This window comes from Macrotis lagotis, chromosome 1 (assembly GCF_037893015.1).
Source record: "Macrotis lagotis isolate mMagLag1 chromosome 1, bilby.v1.9.chrom.fasta, whole genome shotgun sequence".
NCBI classification, from domain to species: domain Eukaryota; kingdom Metazoa; phylum Chordata; class Mammalia; order Peramelemorphia; family Peramelidae; genus Macrotis; species Macrotis lagotis.
Window position 1 is genome coordinate 413,797,612 of NC_133658.1, and position 20,513 is coordinate 413,818,124.

At 40.4% G+C, this 20,513-nt stretch overlaps 1 protein-coding gene and 1 pseudogene across 2 annotated transcripts in view; both read right to left on the reverse strand.

The window, feature by feature from the left end:
• Positions 1 to 5,370: 5,370 nt before the first annotated feature.
• On the reverse strand, positions 5,371 to 6,664 carry LOC141506296 (guanine nucleotide-binding protein G(I)/G(S)/G(O) subunit gamma-5 pseudogene; annotated as a pseudogene).
• A 3,971-nt stretch (positions 6,665 to 10,635) lies between these two features.
• The window catches only part of CTNNA1 (catenin alpha 1), a 170,871-nt gene continuing 160,993 nt past the window's right edge, over positions 10,636 to 20,513 (reverse strand). For both annotated transcript variants that reach the window (XM_074212931.1, XM_074212930.1), the window contains 7 exons: positions 19,251 to 19,451; positions 18,743 to 18,894; positions 16,609 to 16,719; positions 14,993 to 15,174; positions 14,646 to 14,751; positions 13,862 to 13,996; positions 10,636 to 12,023 (listed from right to left, as the gene is read on the reverse strand). In XM_074212931.1, the coding sequence (XP_074069032.1) occupies positions 11,736 to 12,023; positions 13,862 to 13,996; positions 14,646 to 14,751; positions 14,993 to 15,174; positions 16,609 to 16,719; positions 18,743 to 18,894; positions 19,251 to 19,451 (1,175 nt within the window). In that variant the 3' untranslated portion in view covers positions 10,636 to 11,735. The remainder of the gene's footprint in view (positions 12,024 to 13,861; positions 13,997 to 14,645; positions 14,752 to 14,992; positions 15,175 to 16,608; positions 16,720 to 18,742; positions 18,895 to 19,250; positions 19,452 to 20,513) is intronic.

The following is a 20,513-nucleotide window of genomic DNA, read 5'->3' on the forward strand; positions in this document are numbered from 1 at the left end:
CCAGGGTGTGAGAAGATTGGGGGGGGGGGTAGTAGAATAATCTTTGAACACTGCCCAGCACCTTATATACCAAAAAGTGTCACTGTTGACTGGACCCACCTCCCCTCTCCATGCAAATTGCTACATAGGAACTTCAAGGAAGAAAAATTAAAGAAGCAAGTTGGAGGAGTCCTTTGGGGACATAAATGGGAAGGTATTGGTAAAGAGAGGGGGCAGGGTTGGGGTAGTACAGTTTCCTGGGTTCTAATGCTGCCAGAATACCAACAATATTCCCAGAGTTCAGAAAGGGCAGGTTCTATCTTAAATACTATCCTGTGATCTGGAATCTCATTTCTTTTGGTTCTAGTCTAATTCCTCCCTAGTCTTTGTCTTTCAGTTGTTTTTCTTCCCCAGAAAGAGCAATCAGTATATATATATTTTTTTGTTTTGCAAGGCAATGGGGTTAAGTGGCTTGCCCAAGGCCACACAGCTAGGTAATTATTAAATGTCTGAGGCTGGATTTGAACCCAGGTACTCCTGACTCCAGGGTGGCTGCTCTACCCACTACATCACCTAGCTGCCCCTAAGAGCAATCAGTATTAACAGCCTTTGAGATGCCCTTTTAGAAAAGGGAAGAATGGGACACAGGGCACCTTTGTGGAGGTGCCACAGTTGGCTCCCAGGCATTGGAGATTGTGGACCTAGAGCCATAGGAGACTTGTTAAAGCGATACTGTCATCATCTCTTCTCTCTTGCTGGCTGTTACACTCCCTCTCTTTCCTCAGTGTTTTCATTCTTTACTTTCTCCTGACTTCATTCAGGTCTTATCACATCTTACCTTCTGCAGGAAGTATTTCTCAGCTTCCCTTACCAGTTCTGATATCACTTCCCTCTGAAATTGCCTTACAATTTTTCCTGAATTTATTTCAATATATTTGTTTTCATGTTGCATTAGGTGATGAGTTCCTTGCGAGCAGGAACTATTTTTTTTTTTTGTAGCACGTATTTGCTGGCACTTAATGTTTCTTGACTTTTTCTGCAAGACTTTGTGTTGTTGAGCCCATCCAGTGCCTGCCCATTCATCCTCATTTACTGTGCTGTGTGAGATGCCAGAGACTCTCTGGTCCATGACCTTGCAGAGAGAGCTTCTATCCTAGAATAAGAAAGATTGTATCAGCAGAACCAATGAAGTCTAGGGCAGCTTAGGAGGGAAAGCTACTTGGGGCGTTTGTGCCTTCATCTAATGCTCTTCTTCTGTGTTCTAACTCTAGACCTTTGTCCGAACTGAAGGCCACTTAGCTTGTTTTCAGTGTCCAGGGCTTTGGAGACATGGAGATTTCAGAATTTGACTCATCTCCCATCCTGGCCACTCCTTAGTAAATCTTGCAAGATTGGCTGTGGGTGGGGCAGAGCCAAGATGGCAGCATGAAGGCAGCATTTCACAGGAACTCCCCCCCAAAATGCTAAAAGCCAACAAATTATGACTCAAGCCAAAATTTAGAGGGGCAGAACCCACAGAAAGACTGAGTGATACATTTTCCCAATCCAAGATTACTTAGAAGTTCCATGGGAAAGGTCTGTTTCATCAGGACTGGGAGTTTGAAAAAGCTGTGGTCACAGCTCAGTCCCAGAACAGCTTGAAGGGGTGGGGAGAGAATTCTGCTACACCAGAATGAGTGTGGAGTGAAGGAGCACTGGCCACAGAAACTTCAGTGAGAATCTGGAGAAAGCAGCCTGCACCCCCAGAGACGGTAGGGGGTCAGGGAAGACTGCAGAGATTGCTCTGCTCTCCCTCGGTTAGGACTCTGCTATTTGTCCACACGCAGACCCAGGTGGCAGTTTGGGCTTCCATACTAAGTAGTCAAGCAGGACTTCTCCTTACAGCTCCAGGGCAGAGGGAAGTGTTGGGGTCATCTACATATCAAAGCACAGGCATAAGACCTTGGAGGAATAAAGGTCCCATTGGGGTGCCCCCCAAAAAAACCCCAAAGTCTTGGAAGTGCTGTCTTGGGCTGAGGAAAAGAGTAAACAACAAAAAGAGAAGAATCTGATCATAGAGAATTACTTTAGTCCCATGGAAGATCATAACACATACTCAGATGACAAAATTGAAGCTTCTGTATCCAAAACCTCCAAGAGAAATAGAAAATGGGCTCATACCATGGATGAGCTCAAAAAAGACTCTGAAAAGCACTTAAGGGAGGTGGAGGAAAAATTGGGAGGAGAAATGAGAGCGATGCAGAAAAATCATGAATACCAAAACAACAGCTTGGTGAAAGATACACAAAAAAATACTGAAGAAAATAGTATGTTAAAAACCAGTTTAAACCTAATAGAAAAAGCAAAACAAAAGGCAAATGAGAAAAATGCCTTAAAAAGCAGAATTGGCCAGCTGGAAAAGGAGATAAAAAAGCTCTCTGAAGAAAATAATTCTCTTAAATGCAGAATGGAACTAAAGGAAGCTGATGACTTTGCAAGAAATCAGGAAGAAATAAAACTTCCAAAAAAGCCAGAAATTAGAAGAAAATGTGAAATATCTCATTGGAAAAACAACAGACCTTGAAAACAGATCCAGGAGAAATAATTTTAATTATTGGGCTATCTGAAAGCCATGACCATGAAAAGAGCCTAGAATTCATTTTTCAAGAAATAATAAAGCAAAATTTCCCTGAGATCCTAGAAGCTGAGGATAAAATAGAAATTGAGAGAATTCACGGTCACCCCCTGAAAGAGTTCCCAAAAGAAAAACTTCCAGGAATATTATAGCCAAATTCCCAAACTCCCAAATCAAAGAGAAAATTCTAAAAGCTGTCAGAAACAAACAATTCAACTACTGAGGTTCCATAGTCAGGATTACACAGGATCTGGCAGCATCTACATTAAGGGCTCCTAGGGATTGGAATATGATAATCCAGAAGGCAAAAGATCTTGGTTTACAACCGAGAATCAACTACCCAGAAAAACTGAACATCCTCTTTCAGGGAAAAAGACAGGCTTTTTTTTTTAATTTTCATCCGAATACTTTATTGTATTCTTTTTTTTAAGTTTATTTTTTATTCTCATTTTGTACAAATTTTTTTACATTAATAAAATATACTTGTTTACAAATAAACAAAATACCCCTCCCCCCATGAATATAGATAGACTTGCTTGGGGGAAAAAAGTAAAAGGGAGAGAAAAAAAATTAAAATTAAAAAAAATAATAGTAATAATTGTAGGTATGGCCAAGTGGCGCAATGGACGAAGCACCAGCTCTGGAGCCACGAGCACCCGAGCCCATATCCAGCCTCGTAAACCCAATAATCACACAGCCATGTGACATGCAAGCCACCCAATCCCCACTGCCCTGCAAAAATCAAAAAGAAGAAAAAAAAAGACCCAAAATAAAATAAAATAGTAATAATAGTAGGGGTGGCAGACAGAGCATTGGCCCTTGAGCCAGGAGCACCTGGGTCTGAATCCGGTCCCAGACACACAAAGATCACCCTGCTATGTGGCCCCAGGCAGGCCATCCAGCCCCACTTGCCCTGCACTCTCCCCCAAATAATAACAAAAAAATGTGCTTCAGTCTTTGTTCCAACAACAACAACTCTGTCATGGGTGGATCACATTCTTTATGATAAGTCCATCACAAAAGTTACTTCCATATTTTTCCAATGTTGTCATTGCTGATTGCAACTCCCTCCATTCTTATTTCTCCACTACCATGTACTATATTTTCTCTCTCCTTTCACTCTGACTCTGCTGTAGGGTAGCTGAGTGGCACAGCAGACAGATCCCTGGTCCTGGGGCCAAGAAACCCTGAGCCCCCATACCACCCCTTAGGCCCAGAATCCACCTGGCCCTATGGTCCTAGGCAGGCCTTCCAATCCCAGCCCCTTGGAAGAAGTAAAAAAGAAAATGTGTTATATCTCACCACTGTCCCGCCATGGTCCATCCTCTCCTCCTTTATTCACATCCCCACCCCTTCCCCCTGCTCCCCCCTCCTTCTTACTCCAGATGCCTATACCCCATTGAGTATATTTGCTGTTTCCTCTCCTAGCCATCTCTGATGAGAGCAAAGGTTCCCTCATTCCCCCTTGCCTTCCCCCTTCCATATCATTGCAATAGCTCATTGTAATAAAAAAAAATCTTATTATGTGAAATATCTTGGACTATTCCCCCTCTCCTTTTTCTTTCTCCCATTCCATTTCCCTTTTTTTCCTATTGACTCCATTTTTACACCGTATTTTATCTTCGAATTCAGCTTTCTCCTGTGCTTCAACTATAAAAGCTCCCTCTACCTGCTCTATTAACTGAGATGGTTCATATGAACATTATCAGTATCATTTTTCTATACATGCAGTTCATCCTCATTAAGTTCCTCATATTTCCCCCCTCTCCTCCAATCTCCATGCTTCACCTGAGTCCTGTATCTGAAGATCAAACCTTCTGTTCAGCTCTGGCCATTCCAAAAGGAACATTTGAAATTCCCCTGGTTCATTGAAAGTCCATCTTTTTCCCTGGAAGAGGACACCCAGCCTTCCTGGGTAGTTCATTCTTGGCTGCATTCTAAGCTCTTTTGCCTTCTGGTATATTGTATTCCAAGCCCTATGAGCTTCCAATGTAGTTGCTGCTAAGTCCTGTGTGATCCTGACTGCAGCTCCACGATATTTGAACTGTGTCCTTCTGGATGCTTGTAATATTTTCTCTTTGAGTTGGGAGTTCTGGAACTTGGCTATAATATTCCTAGGGGTCGGTTTTTTGGGATCTCTTTCTCGGGGGGATCGGTGGATTCTTTCCATTTCTATTTTGCCCTCTGCTTCTAGAATATGAGGGCAATTTTCCTGTAGTAATTCTTTGAAAAATGATGTCAAGGCTCTTTTCCTGATCATGACTTTCAGGTATTCCAATAATTTTCAAATGATCTTTCCTAAGTCTGTTTTCCATATCAGTTGTTTTTTCAATGAGATATTTCACATTTTCTCCTAATTTTTCATTTTTTTTTGTTTTGAAGTATTGATTCCTGATTTCTGGTAAATTCATCAATCTCCCTGAATTCTATTCTTTGTCTGAAGGATTTGTTCTCCTCAGAGAGTTTTCTTATCTCTTTTTCCATCTGGCCAATTTTGCTTTTTCAAGCATTCTTCTCCTCCATAACTTTTTGAACTGTTTTATCCATTTGACCTAAGCTGTTTTTTAGCATGCTATTTTCTTCAGCATTTTTTTGGATTTCCTTGACTAAGCTGCTGACTTCATTTTCATGTTTTTCCTGCATCTCTCTCCTTTCTTTTCCCAGTTTTTCTTCCAACTCCCTCATTTGATTTTCAAAGTCTTTTTTGAGCTTTATCATAGCCTGAGTCCAATTTCTGTTTTTCTTGGAGTCTTTAAATGCAGGAGCTTGTGCTTCCTCATCTTCAGACTGAGTATTTTGATCCTTCTTGGGCTCATTTGCAAAATATTTCTCAATGGTCTTCCTCTTGTTTCTTTGCTTGTTCATTTTCCCAGCCTAAGCCTGTTTTTTGGGGTGCTTCCTGAGCTTTTGGGACACTCCCACAAGGGTCTCAGTGTGTGAGGTTCTGTCCTCCCTCCTGGTCTGTGAATGGCCATAAGTGCCCCCCTCTGCCACGGGGCCAAGGTTGGGGGGCCCTGTTGTTCTAGGGAGGGCCTAGACTGGGATCAGGATCTGAATGTGGTCAAAGCCCCAGAGTCCTGTTCCAGGGGCAGAGGACAGAGCTCTGCAGTCTCTCTCTCTTCACTCCCCTCCCTCAGCTCTATGGGCTCATGCCCTGGGGGCTCCTGCTTACTGGCTCCGCCTGCTTGTTTCCAGGTCTGGGCTGAGGAAAGACCAAGCTGCTTGCTCTGTGCCCTGAGGGCTGGGCTCTATGTGCTCACTCTGGCAGAGGTCCCCCACTGTTCCCCCACTTTGTGCCCGCTGCTCGCCAGGGTGCAGCTCAGGAGACTTCCCCCACTGCTGTGAGCCGCGGCTTCCAGTGCCCTGGGGTTGCCTCCAGGAGGCTGAAGTTCTTTGGCTCTCCCGGGCCAGCCCTCTGGCGGGCCACCCCTCCGACCCCGGGGGAGCAGAGCCTTTCTGCTCTTTTCCAGGTCACCTTGAGTAGGAGAACTGCCTCACTGGGTCCCTTTGTGGGTTCTGTCTCTCAAAAGTTTAGTTAGAGTCCTTAGTTTATGAGTTTTTATCAGAGAGCGCCTAAGATCCCTTCATGTCACCATTTTGGCTCCACCCTCTACTTTATTGTATTGTTGCCAGTTTACAAAACAGAAATCAATGAAAATTCAGAGAGGTAGATGAGAAAGTCTGACACAAGTTGAAATTTGGATGATTAACTTGGCACATTGTTACACATATATAGATTAAACTTTTGTGCAGGCTTCAGAATTCTCTCCTTTTTATAGTTACAGTTCACATCACAGAACATCACAGATCCACATATGAAGATTGGATTCAGAGATACTTCTCAAGTAGCTTAAGATCATTTTGCTACAGGAATGAACAGGCTTTCTGGGGCCGGAAAGGATTAGTACTAGAGGATACCCCAGTCAGCAGGGGATCATTTTGGGCATTTTGCAGGCAAAACTGTTTCAGATCAGCAGCAGCTTGAGAAACCTTCACACGGTGGAGCCTGGCTTTGAGCCAGAGCTGCTGCACCACCTTCCTCATGGCGACGACGTTGGAGCTGCTGGACATGGCACAGGGCGCGGGCCGGGCACGGGCAGGCAGGGGGCACAGGTAGACAGGCAGTGGCGGTGGCGGCTTGGTCCTGGGCTCCCTGGCTCTAAAAGATGGGCTTTCAATGAAATAGGGACTTCAAACTTTCCTATTGAGACAACCAGAGCTGAACAGAAAGTTTGATCTCCAAGCACAGGAATCTGGTGAACCATAGAGGGGGTGGATGAGAAGGGCTAACTATGAAGAACTTAATGATATTGAACTGTTTGTATTCCTCCATGGGAAGAAGATATTGACAGCTCATATGAACTTTTTCATTTATAAGAGCTGTTAGAAGGAGCATCTATAGATAGGACCTAGGAAGGAGTGGAATATAATGGTATAGTAAAAATATGGAGTCAATGGGTGATAAAGGGAAGTACTGGGAGGAAGGGAAAGGAGATGAAGAAGCTAAGAAATTTCACATAAGAGTCAAGAAAAAGGTTTTTCAGTGAAGTGGAAAGGGGGAAGGCAAGGGGGAATGAGTGAGCCTTCATTCTCATCAGAAATGGCTCAGAGAGGAAATAACATGCACACATGAAGAAATCTATCTTACCCTAGAGAAAAATGAGAAAGGGATGGGATAAAGGGGAATGGGGGGAGGGAAGGGGGAATAGGTGATAGAAGAGAGGGAAGATCGAGGGAGAGGGTACTCGCATGCAACACACTTTTGGACAGGGCTAGGATGAAGGGAAAAAGAAAATAGAACAAATGAGAATGGGGAGGAATAGAGTGGAGGGAGGTACAGCTAGTGATAGCAACTGTGAGAAAAATATTGAAGTTAACTTCTCTGGTGGATTTATGATAAAGAAAGCAACTTAACCCAGAGACAGTCATTAAAATCTGAACACAGACTAAAGTACATTTTTTTCTCTCATTATTCTTGAGGTTTCTCATCTTCTTGGGGGAGGGGTTATTTTTACTCTTATAATAATAGTAATAAAAAAGTTCACTTAAAACAAAACAAAAAAAAAAGATTGGCTGTGGAGCAAGAATAAACATGTTCATGTTTGATTCACTTTGGGCTGGGACAGTTCCAGAGATGGAAAAGTGTAGCTAATTTAAGACTGTAACACTACTTTTTCTTCGTGGCAGTCTTACTCACCACAGAGTATTTTCATCTGCCATTAAAAAACAAAGGAAAAAAAAGGATGATGAAGTGCAAGGAGTCAGAGGACATCTTTATCTTTTAGCCCATTTTTTTTTTTTCCAATGGCAGATCATGCAAGTCTTCAGGTCTTTAAAGGGAAATTTGGTCTGAATGGCAGATCCTGGTTGTTTGTTTCAGGGACCCAGGGGAAGGTGCTTCATTGAGTCCTTTCAGCTAACTGACCTAATGGAGCTGAAAAGGTGGGGTGCAGAAAAGTGGCCTGGGTCTATCCAGGTACACTGTGGAATTTTAATAGAAACCAACCAGGTGGACTATTTTCTATAGGAGGCTGCCTTTCCTTGGGACTCCTGAGATAAGAGCTTCATACTAGAACTGACAGACGGGGAGAATACATTAATAAATGGGCTTGAGCTCAACTTCCAAAACTGTCTTTGGGTTATGACACTCCAGCTTTTACTGTCTATATTGGAGGATGTGGTCCCTGAGCACAGTGAGTGCCCATTCTAGTGAGAGAGATACAATACTTGCATGGAGACATATCTATTGTGGGCTGAGGTAAAGCTACTTTAACCAGGCTCCCAGAATGCAATTTCCATGAACTAGACACTGGGTTATTTGCATTCTCCTTCCCCTCCACATGTCTAATTTTCAGCAGAGTGGGCATTGTAATATATGTAATGATGTGATGATCATGGAGACTGGTGGTGACAAGGCCCAACCAGGCAACTGTCTGCTGTTTGGGGGCTCAAATTCCTCAAAAAGAATTTAAGGCCAAATGGAGACTGTGCCTAAAGAATTCCCCAACCAGCACATACTCCTGGCTTCATTTTTCTCTACAACCTGTGGCCCAGGGCAAGACAGATAAGAGTATTCTCTCCTACTTTCCCCAAATGCTCTGAACAATGGTACCAGCCAGGTTAGGAACCTAGGGTTATCAGCAGAAAAGAGGGAAGGAGGAGACACATATGGATTTTAAAACCTCCACCAACTTCTTGCTTGGGAGTCAGGAATAAATAAGTGATTTCGGGCTACATCATGAATTAACCTGTTTATCAACCTGTTTCAGTGGGGGAGTGTGTGTGTGTGTGTGTGTGTATTGGCTTTTAGGGTAGTTTGAGGCCATGTTGGGGCAAGGTCTAAAAAAATAGGAATTTGGACTTGATCTGATTTGGCATGAGAGTGGGTGGAGCTGATACAATAAATGCATTAGAAATATTCCTCCATTCTTTGCAGGATAGATTATAGAGGGAAAAAATTTGGAAGAGAGTCCTAGACCATAGCAGTATCTAGAACCAAAGCAGGGCAGAAAAAATGAAGTTGAACAGAAAAGAAGTCAATAGTACCTTGCAGATCGTCAAAATGGAAATGAAAGAAGGAAAAAGTCAAAATTGATTCTACCATTTGGACAAATAAGAAATTCTGGTATGTTCAGTTGGTTGGGGCTACCTGAGAAATGAAGGAATGAACATGGGAGCTTGAGATCTCCCCCTAAGGGGAGTACTCATTAAGTTTCTGGGAAGCAAGGGGCAATTTAATGGGAAAGAATTTCTAGCCTTAAAGCACAGTGGCCCTAGGATCTTGGCAGCTTTGTTGGCTTGTCTTTTGACTTGAAATGCTTTTAGACCTGAAGAAACAGCTAATGTAAATTGAGTCTTTTTAAATGTACTAGAGCAGTTTTTTTTTCATTATAAAAATCCTATTATGGCTCCCTTTATAAAATAATTACTTCTTAACTTAATCTGTTGTTTAAATGTATTTCCCCCCACTGTTCTAAACAAGTTAATCATACCACTGTCATGATGTAGTCAGTGGAAGCTGTAATATCCATCATATGTCTTACCTTTCCCTCTTCTCTGCTGACAGCCCTAGGTCCCTGACCTGGCTGATACCACTCTCAGAGTGGCCCAGTCTCAACTACTGATCCACTGCAAATGAAGCCAGTTTTATAGCCATAGAAAGGGGACTGAAGAGAGAGAGGTCACAAATATAGATTTATGGTTATAAGTAGTAAGAGCTGAACATGAGTTCAACTGACTTCAAGTACAATTTTTATAATTCTCTTATGACAACACATAGAAAAACAAGTTAGTAGTTGTCTTTTGTTCTCAAAGTGGACCAAAATGTCACCCTTGTGTGGAGGTCCAGGTCCACATAACTGGTTGATCAGGCCAAACTCACCTTTGCATCTCATCTTTACATATAGTATGTGTGCTTGGGAGGGGTATGGGCTAGGTTTCCTTTTGCAACTTCAGCATTTAGCACATGACTGGCAGAACAGCTGCTTAACAAATGTTTACTAACTGAACCCTGAAAAGAAGTGAATGCATTTTCTAAGCAGGGTCCCCCCCTCAATAGGATGCGCTCTTACTGGCAGAGATTTGAATCCAGGTCTTCTTGAACAAGTCTCAGGAGATTTAAAGCAAAGCCTGTATGTGAGCTAGAGGATTGATTAGGCATGTGTGAATGGTGCATATCTCCCAAACATTGCCAATGTTTAACTAGATTTAGTTGGCTGTATTACAAAATTACAAAGGAGGGCTTCAAATTGTGGGGAATGGGTTAATGTGCAAAATGGCACATGATAATTTTGCTACTATCTTGGTTTAAACTATTGATACTTCTTTTAAAAAATAATATATTATACCCAAAAGTTCTGTTAGAATTAATACAATATTCTTTCCTGTTCAATCAAATCCCATCTCATTCCCCCATGGGAAGATCATTCATAGGCAAGGTAGCTAGGATAGTTCTAGATGGGGTGGGGGATTAAGATCAGTCACTTCATTTGAAAACTAGATCTGGCTTGGGAATAAGGGAGAGAAACTTTGGTCCATTTGGCTGGATTTCATCATATACTTTATTGGGAAAAGTTGGTGTAAAAAATATTCAGATTCATAAAATTTAAATAAGACAGTAAAATTATACCTCATAGCTATCGTAATCGCTATAGTAATCACAAATAATGTAAAGTTGAAATTATTGCCTGAACAAACACTATTTTGCAAGGCTTCTTTTACAAGCCCAAGGCAGGAAACACTGCAATTATTAGAAATGAGCACAATGACAAATTTGCATTTGAATACTGGGAGAAAGCAAAAAAACATGTTACTATTATAGCACCACAACACACCGGCTGGAAAGAGCAATTTTATTAATGTCCTGCAGCAAAGTACATTAGTAATTGGTAACCAAGCATTAAAATTTTCATCCTGTGTCCTAAAAAGAATAATCTTCATGATGCATTATGTTTCCTGAATTTTTTCTAGATTGTCATTTTGCAGACATACATGAAATCCCTTACACAAGGGCTACTGCCAAACCTTGGTAAACACTCAGCTTCCCAAGATGTCCACACGGACAGGCTGAGGTGCTGCTGGTCACTTTTAAATTGCATCATAGCCTATCTCTCTTTCTACCCAAACTGGCTTCTTTGAAGACAGCCTCCTTCTACACTATTTATACCCAAGTGCTCTCTTTCCAAATACAAAAGCTTTGAGTTAGAAGGTTGTATCAAATGGTGAATTTTCTTACCAATTCCCCTCCTGAATACTAAAAGTTAACAGTTCTCACCAGTTCCCACCAGTTAAGAACACAAATCTTCGATCTTGGAGACAGACACATCATGATATATAATAGTGTTAGCAATCTCTTTGGTTATAGTTTGGTTTTTCTTCAAGCTTATATTTTTAAAATATGAAACTAGAAATAATGTTTCTGGACTCTAAAAGCATCCTCCACTGAAATACAAGCTTGTTCCCATAATGGTATAACAGCCAAGTTTAAAAAAAAAAATCTACATTCTCATAGCATCTAATATCAACATTATATTAAGTAAATATATTTGAATGAACAAGAAATGTCTATGATTCACAGAAGCAGTCTGAGGAAGAGTTAGTTTGGAGAAGAAAGTAGCAGGGGGTGTGAGCAGCTGAGGTCACTCTAGATGCTGTCCATGGCCTTGAACTCACTGAGAGCCTGTACAGGATTCACATGCTTCTTCTGAGACGCCCTCTTGATTTTCGTCTGGGTTTCATCCTGTTTCTCTCTCTTCACCAAGGGTTTCTTTTCTGGGGCCTTCATCTTCCAGGACACGGCCGGAAGGTTGAGAGAAGCCATTCCCTGGGATTTCTGGTACTTGGTGGAGGCCACGTAGGAAGCCTTCACAGTCTGTACCACAGCATTCATCAGGTTCTTGGCCGCCTGGATCAGGGACATGGCACTGTCCACCTAGGGTCACAAAATATAACAGGCCTCTAAGAGATTTGGGATAGAGGGTGGTTATGGAGGTACTTAAATGATCTATGTCCAGAGTGCCCTCATGGTATTTGAAGGGGCACTGTTTGGTTTGGGGATGGAATTCTACTTGTTTTTAAAAATGTGATGACTGCATTCCAATATAATTAGTTTCTTTTGTAATCCTGTGCCTTTTAAAAACACTCATCTGAAGAGTCTATACTTTACCAGACTGACAAAGGGGATCTATTATACGAACAAACTGATAAACCTCAGGTCCACATTGGGGACAAACAAAGGGACCTCCAGATCCATCTCAGGACTGGTCTGGGTCTTAGGACTTCTTTGTGTAGGTTAGAGCTAAGGTGCAGATGCCACTAGAGATACATAGGGAGGACTATGGGAAAGACAGCAAAGATAAAAAGCTCTTTTGCTTCATGGGTCACAGGAGAATAATCAGTACTCCTGATACAGTGCTTCTTGGTTAAAATATCAGTGGCTACAGGAATACTGAAAAAAAAAAAGAACTAGATCCTAACTTTCCCTGACCCAGAAATGAAATTGAAAGCATTACCTTCAATTTGGAATATAAGCCAAAAAAAACCTCTCACAACATTTAGTTATGACCAGAAGCAAGGAAAAAAAGGCATTAAAGATGGTTCTGTCCTTCTGCAATTCTCTCTCTTTTTAATCTGACAGGAGCCCACAAAATTCTGGCTAAGACTACTGAAGGGCAAGCAGTGTCTGGAGGTTGGAACAGAGCTTCCATCCATCACCCAGGGGAAATTTCAGAAACCTTTTGCTCTTATGAAATCAGAATGAATCCCCTGTAAACTCTATTCTCTTCAAAATGAAGAGCCATTAGAAATAAAAAGGACACTTCTACTTTGAATAGTATTGCTAGCAAGAGCCAACAGGTACCTGGTAGTAGGCTAATCACTCCTAGCAGACATCAAGGCCTATTATGTCTATTACAACCAGATGAATTTGCACTTATAATCAAAGATGTTTTTCCCCCCTTTCTTTTTGTATCTTAGATGGCTCACCCCTATTCAGCAATGCCAGAACTGAGACAGTTATGCCAGGCATCATGTCTGTGACACTCTAGAATGCTAATGTTTAACATGACAAGGCCTGTACCCACACAGCTCACTTGAAAAAGCAATATGAGTCCTAAAAGGTTATGGTTATGATGCATCGATCATTTCATAAACACTGAGATTTCCCCAAATTCCACCTTGATGGTGGCGATAAATGTAAATGGCTGATTCAAGACAACCATCCCATACAGCACCAAAGGCTGTGAGGAGTGAGGGACAGGTCCAAAGGCCCATACTTGGAAAATTGCAGTTCTCACCTAAACAAGGTACCATTAAAGATTTATTATTTGTGTATATCTATATCCACACATACATGTGTGTGTGTGTGTGTGTGTATTCCTTAAACTGCTACCCCATGTATCCCACTTTATATGACCGTATCCTTTATGGCTAGGATGAGAAACTCACTGTAAACCCTGCCTCAATTAGTGATAAAGATCTTGGCAACAACTCTCAGCTGTTTTTTAACAAAACAAGGCTACATGGCTTTGGGCCAAAGGCCACATTTAGGTATGTTATGTTTATGTATGTTAAATATCCAATCTACTTAAATTTGCTTTCTTTTCTCTCAAGATCTAGATCAGAAATCAAAACCTTGGGCAAAGTGTGTTTTCAAGCTACCTTATATCGGCCATGTTTACTGAAAGTCATTTCCAACAAACATGAATTGGGTTTGTTCAGACCTAAGAAACATTACTCACATTCAGTAATTTACTTTTTAGGAAAACTCACCCCAGAAACGACAAGCTCTCCACCTAGGTTCTGAACCTCTGCTTTGACTTTACTGCAGATGTTGAGCTGATGGCAATAGAGAGCGATGCGCTGCAGGTAAGCCAGGAGGTCCTGTTTGCAGGCACTGTCTGGACACTGAAAGGTAAAAAAACAGCATTTTTGGCTCCTCTGTTAAGCACTGCAGAGTATCAGCTATTATGATTGCCAACTGGACCTGCTCAGTAACAGTATATCACAGGGTGAAATTGCAACACAGACTCCTTACTAGAGGGAGGAACAGGCAATTGGAATGTGTTTGGAACAAGTTTCATGAACTAAGATAGCACAAGTTATCTAATTACAACCATAATGTAATATGGGGGAAAAAAATAAAGAAAATTAAGGGGACTTTTATAAAAGCTAGTTAAATGATGAAATCTAAATGAGAAAATTAACATTCATAAAAATTGCTTTTAAAAAATTTCTATATTAGGTTAATTATGCTAAAAGCAAATGTTTAATGTTTACATTAAATAGAATGGTATGAGAAAATTCCTGAAGAGTCTGGGCTTTTCTCTCAGCAGCAGTGTTGTGTCCCTCCAACTGGGCATCCCAAATGCTACACTGTCTTCCATCATCCTCTATGATGCTTGAGGAAGGCACAGTGTTTTTTTTAATGTTTCAAACTCTGTTCTTTGGCACTTTCCATGATATCTTGCATTCTTTGCAAATGAGGATGAGCAGAAACTAAGGAATAAGAACTGGTACCATTATTCAAATTCCATATACAGTCCTGATTACTTACGTGGTCTGCAATGGTTCTTCCCAGCTTATCCATCCTTGATCCTGCCTCAGCAATTTTCTTAGCTGCACTAATTACATCTGATGTGTTTTTAAGTGGTCCTTTACCTCTGTAAACAACAATCAGAAAACACTATTCAAGACCAGAAATACTGGACCTTAGGAAGAAACAGTGAAAGTCTGGGACCATAGCTTTGTGAGGCCTGTTTGGGCAGGTTTTGAGCCCCAGCCAAATATTAGAAAGAAAAAAAAAGGAACCAGATAGTCGAATATCCTTCAAAGAATGAAGCTCCAAAAGGGATACATTGTGCTAACATTAGCTCCTTTTAAAAAGAAAAAACCCCATGTCACCTGGTGAAATCAGTCATCTCCATCATGATCATGCACATCTGTTTGGCCAGGACAATAATGTCATTGCCGCTATCATCCCATTTGGATACTTCAGCATCCAGTTTACTCTTCTCCTCCTGAAAGCTGGCCACTTGCTCAGCAATTTTAGCTTTCTGTTCTTGAGGAAGCTGAGCCATGATAGCCTAAAATAAAGTGAATATAGTTTTTCATAAAAAGAGAATAGAGTTCTCCAAGTACATTATCCAGTCATTTCTATTGGTATTTCCAAGAACATGTCCAACAGGCAATCTATGACATAAAGATAGGATAATACCATAAGAGGCTTCATTTTGCCTGAAGGGTTATTTCTTTTCATCTTGAACTGAAGTTTTTAACAGTCCGAATTACCTACCTACTTGCAAGAACAAGTTCTTAAAAGGAAACTGAGTGAGATTAGCAGAAGGCTCACGCAGCTCTATATGATCTCGCATTCTGTGACAAAACTCATTTAAGTTTAATCTTTTAAGCCTCAAATTTCACCTTCTATAGGTGCCAACTTGTGAAACAGCTTCCCTAGATTGCCAAAAGTGGACATTCTTCACTTTAGCATAGTGCTTTACATCTTATTTCTTTCAAGGTGATTTGGAAGTGGTTTTAAAGTGTGTGCTTTGAAGGAGGAAAGAGAAATCCACTGGGGAATATAAATTTCCACCATGTCACTTTGCATTTAAGTTTCATCAAAGCACCATTTAGTTTTACTTGAGCTCAGAAGCACTTCCATAGGCCCAATGACAACCTCAGGGAAAAGGCAGCAGCCAGTCAAATCAAAAAGAGATGGAGGGGAAAGGGAGCTTTCACAGTGGTCCACGGTCCATTCCCTAAGAAGATCACAGGTCTCTTGACAACTCAAGACAGGCAGAGTCCTTATCCTGAGTGCAATAGTCTTGGAATAATTTCTCCTAGGTATAGTTTCCAAAATTAAATGTCAGAAATTTGATTAATAGGAAACTACCATTCAAGTGATTTTAGAAGAATGAAAAAGCCTACCCTAGTAGTTTTTCATGGCATCTTCCCAAGAACACAAAATGCCAGTGATTAAAGATGCAACATTTCAAATAAATGCAACAGCACCAGCTATTTTCCTCAATATGGCATTGCTAATATTTCAGCTGTCAATAATTAATTATTTCCCACCTACACCAACATTTCAGGCCCAAACAAAAGTACTTGAAAAGGGAAGGGATTGGCTTTGGATGAAAGCCACTGTCATTTTGGCTTAATGCATTCTTCTTGAACCAAAGACTTCATTATCTGTGTTTCATTTCCAATGGGAAAGAGTCATAACCCTATTCTAAAGGGGCACATGGGTTTTTTATCTGAACTAAACATTATAGACATTTTGAAAATTCTGCGGCCTACCTAGCCTTAGTGTAGTAGAGTTTTATTTGCACTCTAATGTTCTGCTTCATTTCCACTGAATGAAAGGATAAAAAATGGGAGGTCAAAACACTAATAGTATATCTTCTGCAAGGATTCAGGGGTCTATGTGTGTGCATGTGTGTTGCGTGTGCATGTGTATGACCCTGTGTGGTCAAACGGTTTAAACATCTATCTTCTCTCAGAAACCATATCCTTACCCGTGCACTTTGACCAGCAATCAGTTGATCATCTTCAGTCTGGATGCTTGTTCTACTTCTCACATCAAAGTCTTCGGTCTCAAAGTCAGAATCATCCAATTCTTCAGGAGTCTAAAACCAAAAAAAGCCATTTCAGTCTTGTTAATGTTTCAGTTGAACCAAATTCAACCTGCTACTTTCAAAGGATAAATATATTACATGCCATCCAGCCAGAAAGGTCATGTTAGGGAAAAGAGGACAGCAATATCATAGTTGGGACCAATTTGTGGGAACATCATCTAATCTACTCCATGGATTCTTGTTTGGGGATAGACTGCTCAGAATAATCATTTACAGATGAATCCCTGCAGAGGTCACACCATATTTACTAAATGCACTGTAAAAAGGACCACTATAACATGCTCAAGATTTATAAGACAACATTAAAGAAGAGTTAGTTGGTTTCAGTAACAGGGACTCCAAACACTTCGTTCATGCTTTCACTATCATCACTGCTTCATAAACTTTTTTTTTTTTTTTTTTTTTTAGATTTTTGCAAGGCAAATGGGTTTAAGTGGCTTGCCCAAGGCCACCCAGCTTGGTAATTATTATGTGTCTGAGACTGGATTTGAACCCAGGTACTCCTGACTCCAGGGCTGGTGCTTTATCCACTACACCACCTAGCCACCCCCATAAACTTTTAACAGAGCAAAATCTTCCATTTAGAACAACATAGGATTAATGATAGACAGTAAACAAATTTGTAGTATCCACATGTAGCATCAGATGGCTTAATTTTTGTGCAAGAGGCTAAACTCAAATGGCCTTACTTCGGGTTCTGTTTAATTTGTGATGGCTCTCATTAGCTGAATAAATAAAATATTTTCTCATAAATACTATTTTCAAATATGACTCTAGTTGATTAATAACAAAAGTATGAATTACAATGGCACATTTTTTACTCTAGCTTTCTGAACAAGGATGAAAACTGACCAAAATGACCCACAGATCATTCTGCCACTGAAAGAGCTCTAGGCATAGCTTTGGGAAGTTCTGTTTTGTTGCTTTGGCAGGGAGAAAAAGTTTGTTTTAGTCTCAGTATTCAGGTGTTCACACTGTTGAGTTAAATTTAGTTATTTTCTTGTGAGTGCAGGACATTATGAATTTCCCAGATACTTCCAAATGAAGGCAAAGGTGAAAACTTTTGTGGAGAGAAGCTGCCGATTGAAAATGAAAGCCTCTTAAATAGCATGAAGTTAAGTTTTCTACATTTCCTACCATACAAAAGAAGAGGAAAAAAAAAATAAAAATCATGCCCCATCTCAGGGTGATATTTCTAGCCTATGAAATTTTTTGGCTATCCCAAGAAGACAAAGTAAATGACAGTAGACACAAGGAAGTGAAAAGGAATTGGTGAGGATTTAACATACATAGGATCTGGTAGCTCAAAAAAAAAAAAAAAAAAGCACATTATTTGCTGTTAAGAATCCCTTCTCTAGACACAGGCTGGTTGAATTCAGATCTTGACTTCACGCTCATGACTCTTTCAATTGTGACATCTGAATCTTCCACTTATTTATCAGTCATTTACCTTCTCTAATTTTCTCTTTCCTAATTTGTGCACTTGCATCTTGTTAATTTTACTAACAACTCCCATATACCTTATTTTTGAAATCAGGGCATACATAAGCACAGAGAGAGGGGTGGGGAGAGAGATTTGCCCAGGATCACATAGTCAATGTCTTTGAGAGAATTTAAACCCAAGTCTTCTTGACTCCAAGTACATGCTTCATCCCCTGTGCAAGAAGAATTGTTAACACCACTTCTTTTAAAGAACTACTTATTTTGGTAAAATAAATTGAAATTCTTTTAAAAGACATTTGTTTTTAAGCTAATCCCAGACCTAAAAGTTTAGCCTTGAATCAAATGTCTGTCCTAAATTGTCACATCACATCACATCTATTTTGGACTTATCCTGCTTTGACAAAGTTTTGGCATTCAAGAGTCATTTTTGGCAACATAATTAAATATCTGGTTTTAACATACTTTATAATCATGATTTTGATATATTTTTAACTGAGTCAACTCAGTCTCTGAATTGTTGAAGCTGAGCAAATAATCATGCAGTTAACTTATCTCAAATATAGTTGCTCACCCTTATCATCAAAACAGCTTTTCTGATGTCCCGAATGCCATCATAAACCAATCGTGAGGCATCAATAAATTCATTTTCATCCATTGGTTGGGCAGGATCAGAACTGAGAGCTTCCACAGCAGCTTCTACTTGCTCAGTAAAACGTGGCATCACTGAAAATAAAATGAGTATCATGGATCATTTGACCACCCTGATGATATAACTTTTTCAACTAGCCTTTATAATAAAATCAGCTTCCCACTCCTTGCCATTCTTGCTGGATGCTGATTTTTAAAAAAATTATATATGGTCAAACTTGCCATAATGTTTATGACTAAGAGGCTGAATTCCTTAAAAGCAAATGGCATTTACTGCAGAAAAATTAAAATGCAGTTACTTTCCATAAAGACCAAGGATTCCTCTTCAATATAGTGGATAAAATAATTTGGTATGGGCTCTGACATTCTTATTACCTGACCCCCCACCCCACCCCGAGACAAGAAAGGCATCCACCCACACCCAAACCCACCTGTATTAGAAAGCAGTCTGGTGGCCTCCAGAACCTTTTCAGTATAGACTCCAGGTTCGTAGTTATCCATCTCTGAAGTGACAACATGTATGACTCTGGCTGCCCGACCACGAATGGCACCAGCAGTGCGGTCTAGACCATCAACATCTTTTTCTTGAAGAGCAATTACACACTTGTTTACATCTTCCAAAATATGATTCTCTGATGAGAAAAAAAGAAGAGAAATAACTAAGGACATCTTCTAGATATAAACCTTTAAAATAAAATTATTGAGTTGGCAAACACACTCTTAAGTTACTTAATTCTCAAAAAGTTATTTATTTACATGCTCCCATAATCTTGTAGTTGTAAGGCTCAATATAGAGCACAAGTATAAGTCATAAGTACTTTTCTCTACCTAGTTCACTTGTCTTGCCTTGGTTTCCTTTTCTGTTAGAGGCCAGTAGTGCTAGGAGGGTAGAATTGGATCAGCAGTGCTTTTTGCAGGCAAGTCAAAGGAAGATCTGACTTCAAGGAAGCTAAATGAATTGCTAAGTATCCAAAGATCCTAGAAGAGATGTCAAATGATTGTTCATGGGCCCAGTTCAGCACAGAACTTGACCCCATGGTGATGGATACAAGGCTGAGTGCAGCTACAGGAATGGCTTCAGCTCTTTTCTCTAAATTTGAGAGACTGTCTAGCCTGGCTCTCTCAATGTCTGATACACTAGGCTACCTTCTCTGCCAGTCAATTCAACTCTACAAATACTGCTGAAGATCTACCATGTCTCAAACGCTGCATTAGACACCAGATGTACAAAAAAAGAAACAGCCATCATCAAGGAGCTGCTGCCAGTTTGCTAGAATTCTGATGATGAATAACCAAATAACACAAATGAGAGAGACAGAGTGAGTGAAGCGGCAGCTGGGGAGGTTGCAAGGTCTTCAGCAAGGAGGAGGAACAATCTAGAGAGAGAAGTTTCCGAACAGAATGAACACAGGACTGGGAAACTGGATTATTGAGTTCACTTTTCTATCTGATTCCTTCAGAAAGATATCTCTGTGATCTCTATTTTGATCTATTGTCCTACTTTTATTTTTTTTTTAAGCAGAACCAAACTATTTTGAGGATGATTGTAGGTTTCTCAGAGATAAGCAAAATGGGAAAAGTATAGGTTAGGGGATATTATGGACATGATAAATAGGAGATATCAAATACTGCTAAGAGATGTTTTGAGGGAGAGAATTTGGAAGTCAAAAATTAAAAACTATTTTTTAATTCGA